The sequence below is a fragment of the Carlito syrichta genome, unplaced genomic scaffold (genome assembly GCF_000164805.1).
Source record: "Carlito syrichta isolate Samal-C Ts95f unplaced genomic scaffold, Tarsius_syrichta-2.0.1 Scaffold279718, whole genome shotgun sequence".
Classification (NCBI taxonomy): domain Eukaryota; kingdom Metazoa; phylum Chordata; class Mammalia; order Primates; family Tarsiidae; genus Carlito; species Carlito syrichta.
The window spans coordinates 395,401-410,218 of record NW_007223814.1 but is presented as its reverse complement, the minus strand read 5'-3'; the positions used below and the strand labels follow the sequence as shown (position 1 = coordinate 410,218).

The window sequence follows — 14,818 nt, the reverse complement described above, 5'->3', positions numbered from 1 at the left end:
AGGGAAGGAAGTTTAAGACATAGAACTAGCATGCCCAGTTCTGTGTCTTAAACTGCCTCCTTTCCTGGGGAGGTGGGAGGGAGAGATTCCTTGGGTAATGGATGTTCTAAGAAGCACTATGAAAGGAAGCCATTGTCACCTCCTGCCTTCCCACTGAAGTATAGATGAGCATTTCTCTACCTTTCTTCCACCTTGGCATATACTAAAGGTGAAGTTTACATGTAACACACAATGAGACACGATTCATGGTATATAGCTATAGAACCATGTTTCTTCCAAAGTGGCCATATTTAATTGTATGACTTTAGAGATTACCTCCTTTATTTCATTTTAATTTATTTTGGTAAAGTGGCACATAATTTATATATTTCCATATTTTATTACTGGTTTTAAAAATTTGACTTTCTCAATCCCAAAATGTCATCAGTTGTAAAATACATCAGTTTAAGAACATCTCATGAACAACAACAACAAAAAACCATATTTAAGATTCCCTTTGATTTGAAGATACTTACTATGGAACTATAGTTCTTGTGTCAACTTACAACTCATTTAGATACATATATCATGACATCACAGCTCAGAATGACTGGTCCAGATCAATTTAGAGGGGATTTTAACTCAAGGAAATTAAAATAAATTACTGATAATTTTCTTATGGCTGGAAAAGGCAGTGAAACAAGCTTTTGGATCATTATGTAAAGTGTAATTTTCAAACAACTAAAAAGGCTATACTGTTCAGTTATAATCATGGAAATTCTAGCTCTTTGAGACAAAGTTTTTTAAGTATACATTATAGTTTTACCATCTATCATCAACTTAAAAGATTTTAATACTGAAGCAACTACCATAAAATTTTGTATGTGGGCCCAGTTGCTGTAGAACTGGCTTCTGTGATCTATAAATTGTATGACTTTTCAGTGTATATGTAGTGTTTGTTAGCGTACTTAAGATAAATACTCTATAACCAAAGTGCCTGTTTTCTAGAGAATAATTTATGATTCTTGGGTTATCAGGCATGGATATGCAGTGTTCCAATGAGTGTCTGTGCCATACAATTCTCAAACAAGAATAATGTAGACTATATTCATTATAACTTGAACACTAAAAGTGTTATTTCATAAAGTATATTAAACACCTATATCACTAGCATGAACATCAATTATCTTCAGATTTATAAAGAATTGTTATTAGCCGGGCTCGGTGGCTCAACCTGTAATCCCGCGCCTTTGGGAGGCTGAGGTGAGTGGATTGCCTAAGCCCGCGGGTTCGAGACCCGCCTGGGCAGCGAGACCTCATTTCTACAATAAATCAAAAAAAATCAGCCAGGCGTGGTAGCGCATGCCTGTAATTCCAGCTACTTGGAAGGCTGAGGCGGAAGGATCGCCGGAGCCCCAGCAGGTCGAGGCTGCGGTGGGCGGAAGCGGCCACTGCACTCCAGTCTGGGCGACAGAGTGAAACTCCAACTCAAAAAAAAAAAAAAAAAAAGAATTGTTATTATAATTTACCAGCATAGTAAGCATTTGTATATCAGTATTCATATCCTTGTAAAATAATGAGTGCATTTTTCTCTTCATGCATAGAAGAGCGTTAGTTAAAATAAGCACCTTTTGGGGTCTGAAGAAATGAGTGTCCTTCTTTCTCCCTAACTCAGTACTCCTTTTTCTCCTCCATCTCATGTCTTACATCTGGATAAGGAAGAGACTTACCTGACCTACCATGCCAATACAGAGGAGACACTAGGTTTTTTTACAGAGTCTAGTGGCTACATGCACTTCATCCTGGGTCTTGCCCCTTTGGAAGTTGAGGTATATACCTTATGCCAAGAATAATCCCCAATTGATAATCATCCCCTATAATATCAGAAGTAGTCCTTTCTCACTTGTAGCTAAGGAAAAAATAAAAAATTATTTCTTAAAATCAGAAGAAATTGAGGTTAATTATCTCCAAACTAATTCAAGTTCTTCATAGAAATAGCTAGCATTTACTGAGCACTTCATGTGCAAGGTACTGTGCAAGGTACTATACATATATATTATGTTCACATAAGAAAGAAATTAAGTAGATCAATCTAATTTTTCAAAAGCTAACAACACAAAAATAATCTTCAAAATGCAAAGCTATTTATTCACAAATTACACAATAAACATCCATTACCCAAAACAACACACCAAATGTTGAGTACTCATTTCTCTAGATACCTCTCTACCTTTTGAGAATACTCCTAATTAAATTAAATAAAATAATTAATATATTTTTTATCACTCTGAAACTAACTTTTCCAAACAGAGCTGATTTTCTGGTAATACAACATAGGGAAAATATTATTTTCAAGGCAAGTGGTGATTTCTCCAACTCTAAAAAGAGATATGCATTCCACTAAAAACAAAAGTTTTAACAATCACCCTCATAAAAATGTAGACCATTACTTACATGCTCCAACAGTTAACATAAAGTAGCCTACTTTCATCTCTAAAATTGATAACATTAATTTTACACCAATAATACTTTCCTGAGTGTCAGAAGTAACAGTACCCAACAGGTCTGTATAACCATACAACAATATAGAGTATAAAAATAATAGTTCACATTAGCAATGACAGTATTGATTTGTGACTGTAATTGTGGTCTTTCAATAAAATATTTCTTCAATATAGCCTTCTTACTCTCCCAGGACTGTTCTATAAATCACATTCCAGTTTCTATATGTTTTGTGCCTATGTTATTCACTCATTGGCACTCTAATAATAATCTCCCTTTTTAATTTTTATAAAGATATAATTTAGCTATTTAAAATTGTAGTTATTTTTTTTCCACTGGGTAGTTCCAAAAAAAGTTATCTTGAAAGGTTAATTCCACATCATCAGCTGAGAAGTTACAAGTAAGAAATAAATTGATCTCAGTGTTCTTTAAGCTTTTAAAAACAAGAAAAAGAAAATACTGCTTTTGACTGGGATAACATAGCAGTCCAATTTGCCATAATCTATCTGTAAAAGCTATTCATTTAAAAATGCACATTTAAAAAATGATTCTCTTGTGGTATTGACTACTTACTACAACAACTTAAAAAGTAAGACTATCATTCTGACATTTATCTACATTTCACACATCTAACATATTGAAAGAGACAACTATCATTATTATAACTTTAAAGTCAAGAGACACAAATAAGAATTCAGAGAAACTTCAGAAAATGTTCAGAATGTACATATTTGCATGCATTTTCAGCCAAACTTTCAAAGATTCCACATATAACCAAATGACAACTTTGAGTCAAAATGAATGTCAAAAATATTCAAGTGTTGTGACAGACTCTAGTGAAGAAAGAAAAATGAAAGAGTGAATAGTAACAGCAGTATATTTCTAAGGAGGGAAATAAATTACCCACTTCCTTTATCATAAAACAAAAGTTGAGTCAACATTTTAATAACATTAGCCAAGTTATTCACTATTGAAGAATACACTTTTCCAGTTGTGTCTTTAAAATGTATTCATTTATATATTCAGATTAAAATAAGCGTATTAATCAAAAAGTAGCTTACTCAGAATTCTAATCTTAAGAAATATAAATTATAATTTATCAAAGCTCAGCCCAAACACTATACAATAATTCTATCACTTAGTTTTTATATGCCTCACCTGAAAAACTTATTTTACAAACAGGAGTTTGCCCATTGTCTCCCGAGTAAATGTCCCTATGTCAAACCTTTAAGTGGCAATCAAAAAAAGCAGATTCACAGAATTCCTCTAGGCATACTGCTTCATCGGGCTTTGATAAAAACAGAGCCATCTGGTGGCGTACCACCATCTTCTTTCTCAGTTACAGTCTCAACAGTCCCAGAAGCCGACACAATAACCATTGTTTTATTTGCTGAAACTGTCTTCTGTTTTTCAGCAATAGCCGCACAAACAGCAACAATCTCATCACTTTCAAAGTCGTAGTCCGGAATCGACTTTGGTGAAAAACGTGTTACTTCAGCAGGTGCTTCACTTTCTTTAATCCTCTGTGCTACCTTCTGCTGCTCCTGGAGTGTTCTTGCCCAAGAAAGGTCTTCTTTCCATATTTCAGGGTTCATTGGATAGATGTGAAGGGCTACTTGAAAACTTCGAATTGCCTAGAACAAAAAAAGGCCAGTTTTTTGTATGTTTTGGTTTTAAAATTTAGAATGCTTAATAAAATCGTGCGTGTGTGTGTGTGTGTGTGTGTGTGTACACACACCATACACCTACACATTCTAATGTATTATTATAATGTATTAGGACATAAAGGAGGGCATTATTAGGGCTTTGCCCGAACCACTAGATTATGATTATAAATTACAGAAATGTGAAATAAAGTGACTGACAATATGATGATGAACTAAAAGCCATTAATACAGAAGTACTAATATTAGGGTTCAGGACAAAACAAATATATTGTTGAGTCTCTGCATACCAGCAAAAAAAAAATCTGGGAATTTCCTGAGCTAACCCACAGTCCAGAAGGTATCAGGAATATATTTACCTTTGAAGCTAAGAGTTTAACAATGCTTACATTTATTGAGTGTTTATTATTCTAGGCACTAAAGATTTACATGCTACGGTTATTGTTTTCTGTAGAAAAGAGAGTAGTTACCAAAGCTATCAGCTAGGAAGTATCAGAGCTGGGTTGCAAACCCAGGCAGTCTCGCGCCATAGTTTGAACTCCTATTCACTAGATAAACACTGCTTAGTTACAAGAACTCCACTTAGACGCAGGTCAATCTTGGCACTATTGACATTTAGGGTTGGATAATTATTTGTCTTAGGAGAGTTGTTCTGTATAATGTAGGAGGTTCAGCAACATCCCTGACCTATACCCACCAGATCTATTACAGGTCCCTCTCCTAGCTTTGACAAACACAAATGTCTCCAGATATAAACAAATGTCCCTTGGGGGGGAGGCAAATTGCCTCCAGTGGAGAACCACTGACCTAAATTTACTATGTGTTGTTCTCTCTGAGTATACTCACTCTCTGGACAGAAGATCCTCATGCAAACAGATTAATTTTTGGAATCCATATAATCTACTGATTTACAACCTCTTCTAGGCCCTTTGGAGATAGTTTTAAAGAGACAAATTTATAGTGATAGGTATAGATAGATAGATAGATAGATAGATAGATAGATAGATAGATAGATAGAGATTTTTTTTAAATAGCAGTCTCACTCTGTCATTCAGGCTGGAGTATAGTAGCACGGTCACAGCTACCACAGCCTCACTCTGCAGGGCTCAGGCAATCCTTCCACCTCAGCCTTTCAAGTTGCTGGAACCACAGGCATACATTACCATGCCCAGTTAATTGTCTGATTAATTGTAGCAAGGAGGCTTTGCCAAGTTGCCCAGCCTGGTCTTGAATCCCTGGACTCAAGCAAACCTTGGTATATAAAGTAGTATGACAGAATGCAGTATGAATGAAAAGGGGGAGTTGGGCTTTTAAATTGCCTCAAGAATGCCAGGACCAATTAAAAAAAAAAAAAGAAGTATAGTTTATATAATAGGAAATCATTGGAAGTTTGGGATTTGAGGATATAATATTTATTTATTTTTATTTTTATTTTTTTTAGTTTGAGTCTCACTCTGTCGCCCAGACTGGAGTGCAGGGGCCACTCCCGGCCACTGCAGCCTCGACCTCCTGGGCTCAGGCGATCCTTCCGCCTCAGCCTTCCGAGTAGCCAGAATTATAGGCGCGAGCTACCACGCCTGGCTAATTTTTTGATTTATCGTAGAGATGAGGTCTTGCCTGCCCAGGCAGGTCTCGAACCCACGGGCTCAGGCAATCCACCCACCTCAGCCTCCCAAAGGCGCGGGATTATAGGCTTTGCCACCGAGTCAAGCTATTTATTAATTTTTTTAAGTTATAAAACTTTTGGTGGTACATCTTTAATTGGATATATCATAACAAATAATAATAAAATAATAAAATCTTGGCCGGGCTCGGTGGCTCAGCCTGTAATCCCACGCTTTGGGAGGCCAAGGTGAGTGGACTGCCAAAGGCTGCGGGTTCGAGACCCGCCAGGGCAACTTGGCAAGACCTCATCTCTACAATAAATCAAAAAATTAGCCAGGCGTGGTAGTGCGCGCCTGTAGTTCCAGCTACTTGGAAGGCTGAGGTGGAAGGATCACTGGAGCCCAGCAGGGCGAGGCTGTAGTGGCCGGGAGCAGCCACTGCACTCTAGTCTGGGCAACAGAGTGAGACTCCAACTCATAAATAAATAAATAAATTAATTAATTAATTAATTAAAAATAATAATAATAAAATCTTGATGATCTAATTTGTTCAAAGATAAAAAGTAAATTAATCAGCAAGCATGACTAAGCACATAAATATTTGCTTAGCTCTATATGGTACCCTGGGCATTGTGCCTTATCTATTTTAAAAGTCCTTAGAAAAATGATCCTAAAAATATGAAAAGTTGACCAAAATAAATATTTCCTCAAGCTATAAAGCTAATTTTTATGAAACATTAAAAGATAATTTTATGCATTTTGCTAAATTTTAAAAACAGCAATAAAGCTCATTCATTTAAAATGTACAATTCAATGATTCTTAGCATATTTACAGAGGTATGCAGTCATCACCACAATCAATTCTAGAATATTTTCAATATCCCAGAAGAAAACCCTATAACACTCTACTTCTCTCCAAAACTCTAGCCATAGGCAACCATTAATCTACTTGCTATCTCTACAAATTTGCCTATTGTGTACATGTCACATAAATAAAATCACACAATATTGTGGCTTTTTGTGTGTGGTTTCTTTCACTTACCATATTGTTTTCAAGGTTCATCCATGTTGTAACATAAATTAATACTTCATTTCTTTTTACTACTGAATAATATTCCACTATACGAACATATCATATTTTGCTTACTCATTTATCAGTTGATGGCATTTGAGTTGTTTCTATATCTTGGCCATTATAAATAACACTACTATGAACATTTGTGTACAAGTGTTTTGTGGACATGTGTCTTTATTTCTCTTTAGTATAATCTAGGAGTGAAATTGCTGTGCCATATAGTAACTGTAGGTTTTGTTATTTTCTTTTTCTTTTTATCAGAACTGCCAGTATGTTTTCCAAAATAGCTGTAATATTTTGCATCCCTACCAGCAACAAATGAGAGCTCTGATTTCTCTACACTCTCAACAACACTTGATATTGTCCATCTTTTTAACGTCAGTCATCTATCCCAGTGGATGCAAATGTGGTTTTAATTTGTACTTCTGTGATGGGTAATGATGTTGAACATCTTTTCATGTGTTTATTGACCATTTCTATATCTTCTTTGGAAAAATATTCAGATTCTTTGCCCATTTTTAAATTACATTATTTGTCTTTTAGTTATTGAGTTGTAAGAGTTCTGCAAGGGGATCAACCCCCGGCCCCTTAATTCATCAGAAAACTAAATTTCTTAAATTCTTTTTTCCAACTCTGGTATGATTTAATTCTTAAGGTAAAAAAGAAAAAATGACAAGGTTAAATGGTAATAAAATAGCCCTTGGTTAAAATGGTTTCCATCACTGTGAATTTCATTTCAGAGTATCATTTTTAAGTTACTTTAGTCCAAACAACTCTGTTCTCATTAAAACTTTTTACTCTGACAATCTGACAAACATCTTTCTTTGCAAACAGAAATGTTGATATATTTACAACAGTGCCAGAAAAATCCAAGTCATCCATAATTTACTAAAACCATTGTTAGTAAAGTTAAATTCAGAATTCATCAGTAATTTTAGTCTCCCAAGAAACTTTTAAAATTTCCTTTGTTAAATGCCAATAAAACTATTTAACCATTTTAATTTTACTTAATGACAAAGGAGAAATTTGGCACTACTATATTCGATTAGCAAACACTTGTTGGAAAGTCAAATTTTGTTAGCTGTCTTGTGTGTAAAGCTCAGAAAAACAAGAACGGGGCAATTCTACAGCTAATTCTTAGCTATTTAGCCTTTGCTACCAACAAAATGCAGTCCTAACAAGTTTATAATAAACTTTACACAATGAGTATTTCATTTGCATAAGTCTCTACCCTTCCTTATTTTCTCATCACTAAGTCTAGCAACTTTTCAGTTTAAATATTTATCACCATTACTCTCCTATATTTATTTTCTTCCTACCCTGACATAATCTATTAGTGGTTTTGTCTCCACAGTGATATATATATATATATATATATATATATATATTTGAGTTGGAGTCTCATTCTGTCATCCAGACTAGAGTGTAGTGGCCACTCCCGGCCACCGCAGCCTCAACCCGTGGGGCTCTGGAGATCCTTCTGCCTCAGCCTTCCAAGTAGCTGGAACTACAAGCATGCACTACCACGCCCGGCTAATTTTTTTGATTTATTGTAGAGATGAGGTCTCACTTGCCCAAGCGGGTCTCGAACCCGCGGGCTCAGGCAATCCACTCACATCGACCTCCCAAAGCGCTGGGATTACAGGCTGAGCCACCGAGCCCGGCCTCCACAGTGATATTAATACCACTTTATAACGTAAATTTAATGACCCAAAGAACTAACTAGAAGTTGTCGAATTAAATATGATTTACCAAATGTCGATATTTTATGTTAATTTATTTAAAAATTCCATGATGCCAAATAACTGAAAAATATTCTGGCCCTGATATGACTGATACTTATAATAAAAAAAAGATGTTGAACTGGAACAAGACAAGGCTGCCCACTCTCACCCCTCTTGTTCAACACTGTATTGGAAGTCCTAGCTCAGGCAATTAGAGAAGAGAAGGAAATCAGAGGTATCCAAATAGGAAAAAAGGAAGTCAAGTTATCCCTCTTTGCTGATGATAGGATCCTATACCTTGAAAATCCAAAAACCTGCTTGCACTGATAAAGGACTTTGGCAAAAACTCAGGGTACAAAATAAATGTGCAAAGGACAGTTGCATTCCTATACACCAAAAACAAGCAGGCAGAGACTCAAATTAAAAGCACAATCCCATTCACAATAGCCACAAAAAAAAATGGAAGACCTCAGCATCTTCCTAACAAGAGAAGTGAAAGACCTTTACAGTGAGAACTACAAAACACTGCTCAAAGACATCCAAGAAGACACAAACAAACGGAAAAATATTCCATGCTCATGAATAGGAAGAATCAACATTGTTAAAATGTCCATCCCACCGAGGGCAATCTACAGATTCAACTCAATACCCATTAAGTTACCAACATTATTCTTCTCAGATCTGGAAACAACAATACAGAAATTCATATGGAAACATAAACGACCATGAATAGCCAAAACAATCCTTAGCAAAAGAAACAAAGCAGGAGATATCACACTTCCAGACTTCAAACTTTACTGCAAGGCTACAGTAATCAAAACAGCCTGGTATTGGTACAAGAACAGGTATATAGACCATTGAAACAGGATAGAGATTCTGGAAGCAAAGCCTCAATTTCTCAACCAACTCATCTTTGACAAAGCCTCCAACAACAACCACTGGGGAAAGGAGAAACTATTCAGTAAATGGTGCAGGGAAAACTGGCTGATCACATGCAGAAGATTGAAACAGGACCAATACCTATCACTATACGCAAAGATTTAACTCTAAATGGGTCAAAGACCTAAACGTAAAACCTCAAACTATAAGAATCGTAGAAAATGCAGGAGACACCTTTATGGAAATTAGAACTAGTAACCAATTCCTATTCACAACCCTAAATGCCCATACCCTAAAATATAAGACAGACAAATGGGACCTCATCAAACTAAGAGCTTCTGCAAAGCAAAAGAAACCATCAAGAGAGCAGGGAAACAGCCCACAGAATGGGAAAAAATATGTGCCAACTGCATATCTGACAAAGGCCTAACATCTAGGATCTACAAGGAACTCAAATGTGGTGAAAGAAAAAAAACAAACAATCCCATTAAAAAGTGGGCAGACATTAATAAACACTCTTCAAAAGAAGATACACGGGCAGCCAACAGACCCATGAAAAACTGCTCAGCCTCACTCATCATCAGAGAAATGCAAATCAAAACCACACTGAGATACCACCTAACCCCAGTGAGAATGGCCATCATTAATAAAACAAACAACAGCAGATGCTGGCAGGGATACGGAGAAAAAGGAATGCTTCTACACTGTTGGTGGAAATGCAAACTAGTGCAACCTCTTTGGAAGACAGTGTGGGCAGTTTCTGAAAGAACTAAAAATTGATCTTCGGCTGGGCTGGGTGGCTCAGCCTGTAATCCCGGGCTTTGGGAGGCCAAGGTGAGTGGATTGCCTGAGCCCGTGGGGTCGTGACCCGCCTGGGCAATTTAGCGAGACCTCATCTCTACAATAAAAATTAAAAAATCAGCCGGGCGTGATAGTGCGCACCTGTAGTTCCAGCTATTTGGAAGACTGAGGCAGAAGGATCGCCGGAGCCCAGCAGATCGAGGCTGCGGTGGCTGGGAGCGGCCACTGCACTCCAGTCTGGGCGACAGAGTGAGACTCCAACTCAAAAAAAAAAAAACATTGACCTTCCATATGACCCAGCAATTCCCCTTTTGGGAATATACCTGGAGGAACTCAAATCATTTTACAAAAAAAATAAACTGCACAAGTATGTTTATTGCAGCTCTATTCACAATAACAAAAACATGGAACCAACCACGTTGCCCATCGAAGCTGGACTGGATAAAAAAAACTGTGGCACATATACACAACAGAATATTATGCAACCATAAAGAAGGACAAACATATGTACTTTGCAGCAACTTGGATAGATTTAGAGTTGATCATACTCTGATCTATCACAGAAACAAAGTACCATATGTTCTCACTCATAAGTGGACCTTGAACAATTATAATACTAAAAGAAAGTGATTGGCAGTAGTGGGAAACTGTGGGGGGGGTGTGATTGGCAGTTGAGAGGAACTGCTAGGGGAGGGAGGGGCATACCTCATCAACAAGGGTACCTGCATAATCAATGTTTGTATACCTACCCCTGAATTGTACCCCACATCTTTATAATAAAAAATAAAAATAAAAATAAAAGAGATTCATTTAAAAAAAGATGTTCAGTATTAACTGTGACCTGTGTTTATGGATTAATATCTTTAATAGGTAATTTGCTATTTTTTTACTACTAGTTTATATTAAAGATGTGGGGTACAATTCAGGATTACATACATAAGCGGTCAATGTGCAAGGGAAGTTTGGGCCTCCCATAGGTCCTCACTTCACCTAGTTTAGGATCAAGTACCCTTGGTGATGTTATGTGCCCCCTCCTCCCTCCCCTGGCTGTGTCCCACTACTGCCAATCCCTTTCTTATATTATTATGATAAATGTTCAGGGTCTGCTTATGAGTGAGAACACGTGGTACTCAGTTCTTTGTTTCTGTTATAGATCACCGAGTATGATAGCCTCTAAATCCATCTAAGTTGCTGTGAATTCCATAATTGTGTCATTCTTTTTTCTATCGTGTATATGTACCACATTTTTTTTAATCCAGTCCACTCACTGTTGATGGGCATCACAGTTGGTTCCATGTTTTTGCTATTGTGAATAGCGCTGCAATAAACGTGTATGCTCAGGTATCTTTTTTGTAGAATGATTTGAGTACCTCCAGGTATATTCATAGAAGGGGGATTGCTGGGTCATATGAAAGGTAGATTTTTAGATCTTTTAGAAATCACCACATTGTTTTCCACAGAGGCTGTACTAATCTACACTCCCACCAACCGTGTAGAAGTGTTCCATTTTCTCTGCATCCTCTCCAGCATCTGTTTTTTTTTTGAGTTATTAATGATGGCTACTCCGATTGGAGTTAGGTGCTATTTATTTTTTGTATAGATTTGATAAATAGCTATTCACGTTTTGATTCAATTGATCAAAAACATGTCAATATAAATTCAAAATTTCAGCACTATAGTAATCTGACTTCCTTACCAGGATTATCTCCCCTAATCCAAGTTGAGCTCGTCCCAAAGTTTGCCAAGACTCCCATGAATGTGGATTTCTCTGGACAGCCATTTCTGCTGCGTGTACTGCTGGGAACATTTCATGAAGAGACATTAGGACCTATAAACCAAAAAGGAAAAAAAAAAAAAACTGTCAGTAACAGTCATAAATCAGCAAACTACTGATGGATAATCATATATAAACAACTCTTTTCATTTTTAAAAAAATTTTTTAGTCTGGTAAACATGGCCTTTTCTCAGTTTTTACCTCCTTCTCTGCCATTTGGGATCAGTAATTAAGTAATTAAGTACTGAAATAACTATGAAAATATAAACTATTTTCCAAATAGTAAATCCTATGTCCTTCTGGTCAAAATCAAGTGGTCATATTCTAGCCATGGTGGCTCACAGCTATTTAAACTTTCAATTCCACTTCTATTTATTCTATTTACAATGTGGTTTTAGGGAAACCCACGTCTTGTTGTTAAATGAGGTAAGTTAATTTGATCAACCTGCCATCCTGCTCCCAATGAACATTCTTCTGCTATAAAATTCATTTACTTCATAGGCTTCCTCATAATGAGATTTTCAAACCACACAAATCAGAAAAATCAAAAGTTCTAGCATTTTCCACTTTAGTCTATGGGAAAGGGCTGGATTTTATCTAAAATCTTTGGGACCATTAATATTTTATTTAATTTGTGACACAAATATCATCATCAGGCTCCAATTAAACAACTCTTCAGATAGTTACAATTATGCATATTAACATATACATATTCAAGACTGAAAATTAAAGCACTCAAATGAAGGTGTTCACAGCATTTGATTTGGTAGACATAATTTATTTGGATTTTTCCTGGATAAACTAAAATCAGAGTTGATAAAGAGTGTGTGCCATATTTGAGATCATCATTTGAAAAAGATTTGTTAGGTGTGCAGATCAAGGCTGAATTACAATTCCCTGCCAAGTGTATGTTTAATGCTCTGCGTCGGACTTTTAAGTAACTTGGATAATCTAATTAAAGCACTCAGAGATTTTTTTCCCCAGAGTTTCCAACAAGTATTAGAAATGTATTTTTATAGTACAAATGTTATTTTTAAACTATTAACAAATTGTGTCCATTCTGACCTTTTACTAAGCACAAAGTCATTGTTAGAGAAATTTCATCCGGAACTCAATCCATCTTCATTTTGGAAAAAACTGAGCTACTTATAAGTCTACTACAATTAATTTTCAAGGAAAGCAGACATTTTTCCCTTATTTAAGAGATCACCAGTGACTTTTTAAAAGATTTCCACTTGCTCATATTTTACAATAGTTAGGCTGAAATAGCATTTAACTTCATTGTGAAGGCAAATGAATTTCTAAGTTTATGTATAAGGCAGAGCCATAAATAATAGTTACATATTTTTCCCAAATAAATTGTATTTGAAAAAGAAAATAGCCGGGCTTGGTGGCTCAGCCTGTAATCCCATGCCTTTGGGAGGCTGAGGTGAGTGGATTGCCTGAGCCCGCGGGTTCAAGACCCGCCTGGGCAGCAAGACCTCATCTCTACAATAAATCAAAAAATCAGCCGGGCGTGATAGCGCATGCCTGTAATTCCGGCTACTTGGAAGGCTCAGGCGGAAGGATCACCGGAGCCCAGCAGGTTGAGGCTGCGGTGGCCGGGAGCGGCCACTGCACTCCAGTCTGGGCGACAGAGTGAGACTCCAACTCAAAAAAAAAAAAAAAAAAAAAAAAAAAGAAAAAGAAAATGGGAGAAAATGTTGTTTGGTTCACCAGTGTTCACCAAACAAACATAGTGCAATTTCACGATGAAAGTAAAATTCTTCACAATTATTACCTGTGATTTCATCTCATACAGGGTAGCATCATTTGGGGTTAATTGCAGTGCTTCATCCCACTTCTGGATTGCCTCTCGGTATCTGTGGTTGTTAAAGTTACATTAATATATTTTCAGTAAGTCTTTAGGAGTACATGACCAAATTTAAAAAACAGTATTAGGAAATAATTGTTTATCAGAAAGTCTTTCTACTCAGAACTAATAAAAATGATGTTACAAAAGCAAGAAAGATTAAAGAGATAAAGGGAAATGACAGAAAAAGGGAAAAAAAACAAAATATAAATAAAAGAGCTGGCAGCCTTTGTTTCCAGGCAAATCATACCTGAATAAGCAGAGATGGCTGTCAGAACTCATCAGAACCACTGTTAAAACCTTTTTTTCTTAACAGGAGCCCCTTCTAAGTCCTGAGGATAAATCTGCTTGAATACTATGTATAAGTCCATAACTCTATGCATAACACAATGTATAATTCTGAGTGAACGACTATTAAAATTTAGGAACTAGTTCCAATGATTTAAACACAGGTATGATGTTATTACTTATGCTCTCATATTATTCACCTCACTTTTATGATATGCTATCACCATGCATTCTGTGTATCTTCCCTGGCTCTGCCTTCACCAACAGTGTTCTCATAAGTCACAAATCTTTGACGTGCTATCTGCATTGCTCTGCTTTCCATAGTCAACATTTCTGCAAAGTGTCAAGCTATGTCTATTAGCCTGGTATTCACAGACCTGAGTGGATGGCACACAATTAATTCTCTATGTGAACTCTGTGCTTAGGAGGTGGTAGAAGTGAGTTGCTAAACCACTGTGTCCAACTGTTAACTCCTACTAATTCTGAGTGGAAATCTGAAGCTCACAATTATGTTTTGGTTTTTTTTAGTTGGAGTCTCACTCTGTCGCCCAGAGTGGAGTGGAGTGCAGTGGCACGCTCCCGGCCATCGCAGCCTCGACCTGCTGGGCTCTGGTGATCCTCCCACCTCAGCCTTCCAAGTAGCTGGAACTACCGGCGCGCGCTACCACGCCCAGCT

General features: G+C 36.7%; 1 protein-coding gene across 3 annotated transcripts in view; it reads right to left on the bottom strand.

Moving 5' to 3' along the window:
- Window positions 1–2,101: 2,101 nt before the first annotated feature.
- TTC33 (tetratricopeptide repeat domain 33) overlaps window positions 2,102–14,818 on the bottom strand; it is a 52,855-nt gene continuing 40,138 nt past the window's right edge. For 2 of the 3 annotated variants that reach the window (XM_021709753.1, XM_008052533.1), the window contains exons 3-5: window positions 13,783–13,864; window positions 11,925–12,056; window positions 2,102–4,115 (exon numbers count right to left, since the gene is read on the bottom strand). In XM_021709753.1, coding sequence (XP_021565428.1) covers window positions 3,762–4,115; window positions 11,925–12,056; window positions 13,783–13,864 — 568 coding nt within the window. In that variant the 3' untranslated portion in view covers window positions 2,102–3,761. The remainder of the gene's footprint in view (window positions 4,116–11,924; window positions 12,057–13,782; window positions 13,865–14,818) is intronic. The other variant, XM_021709754.1, reaches the window with a different exon arrangement.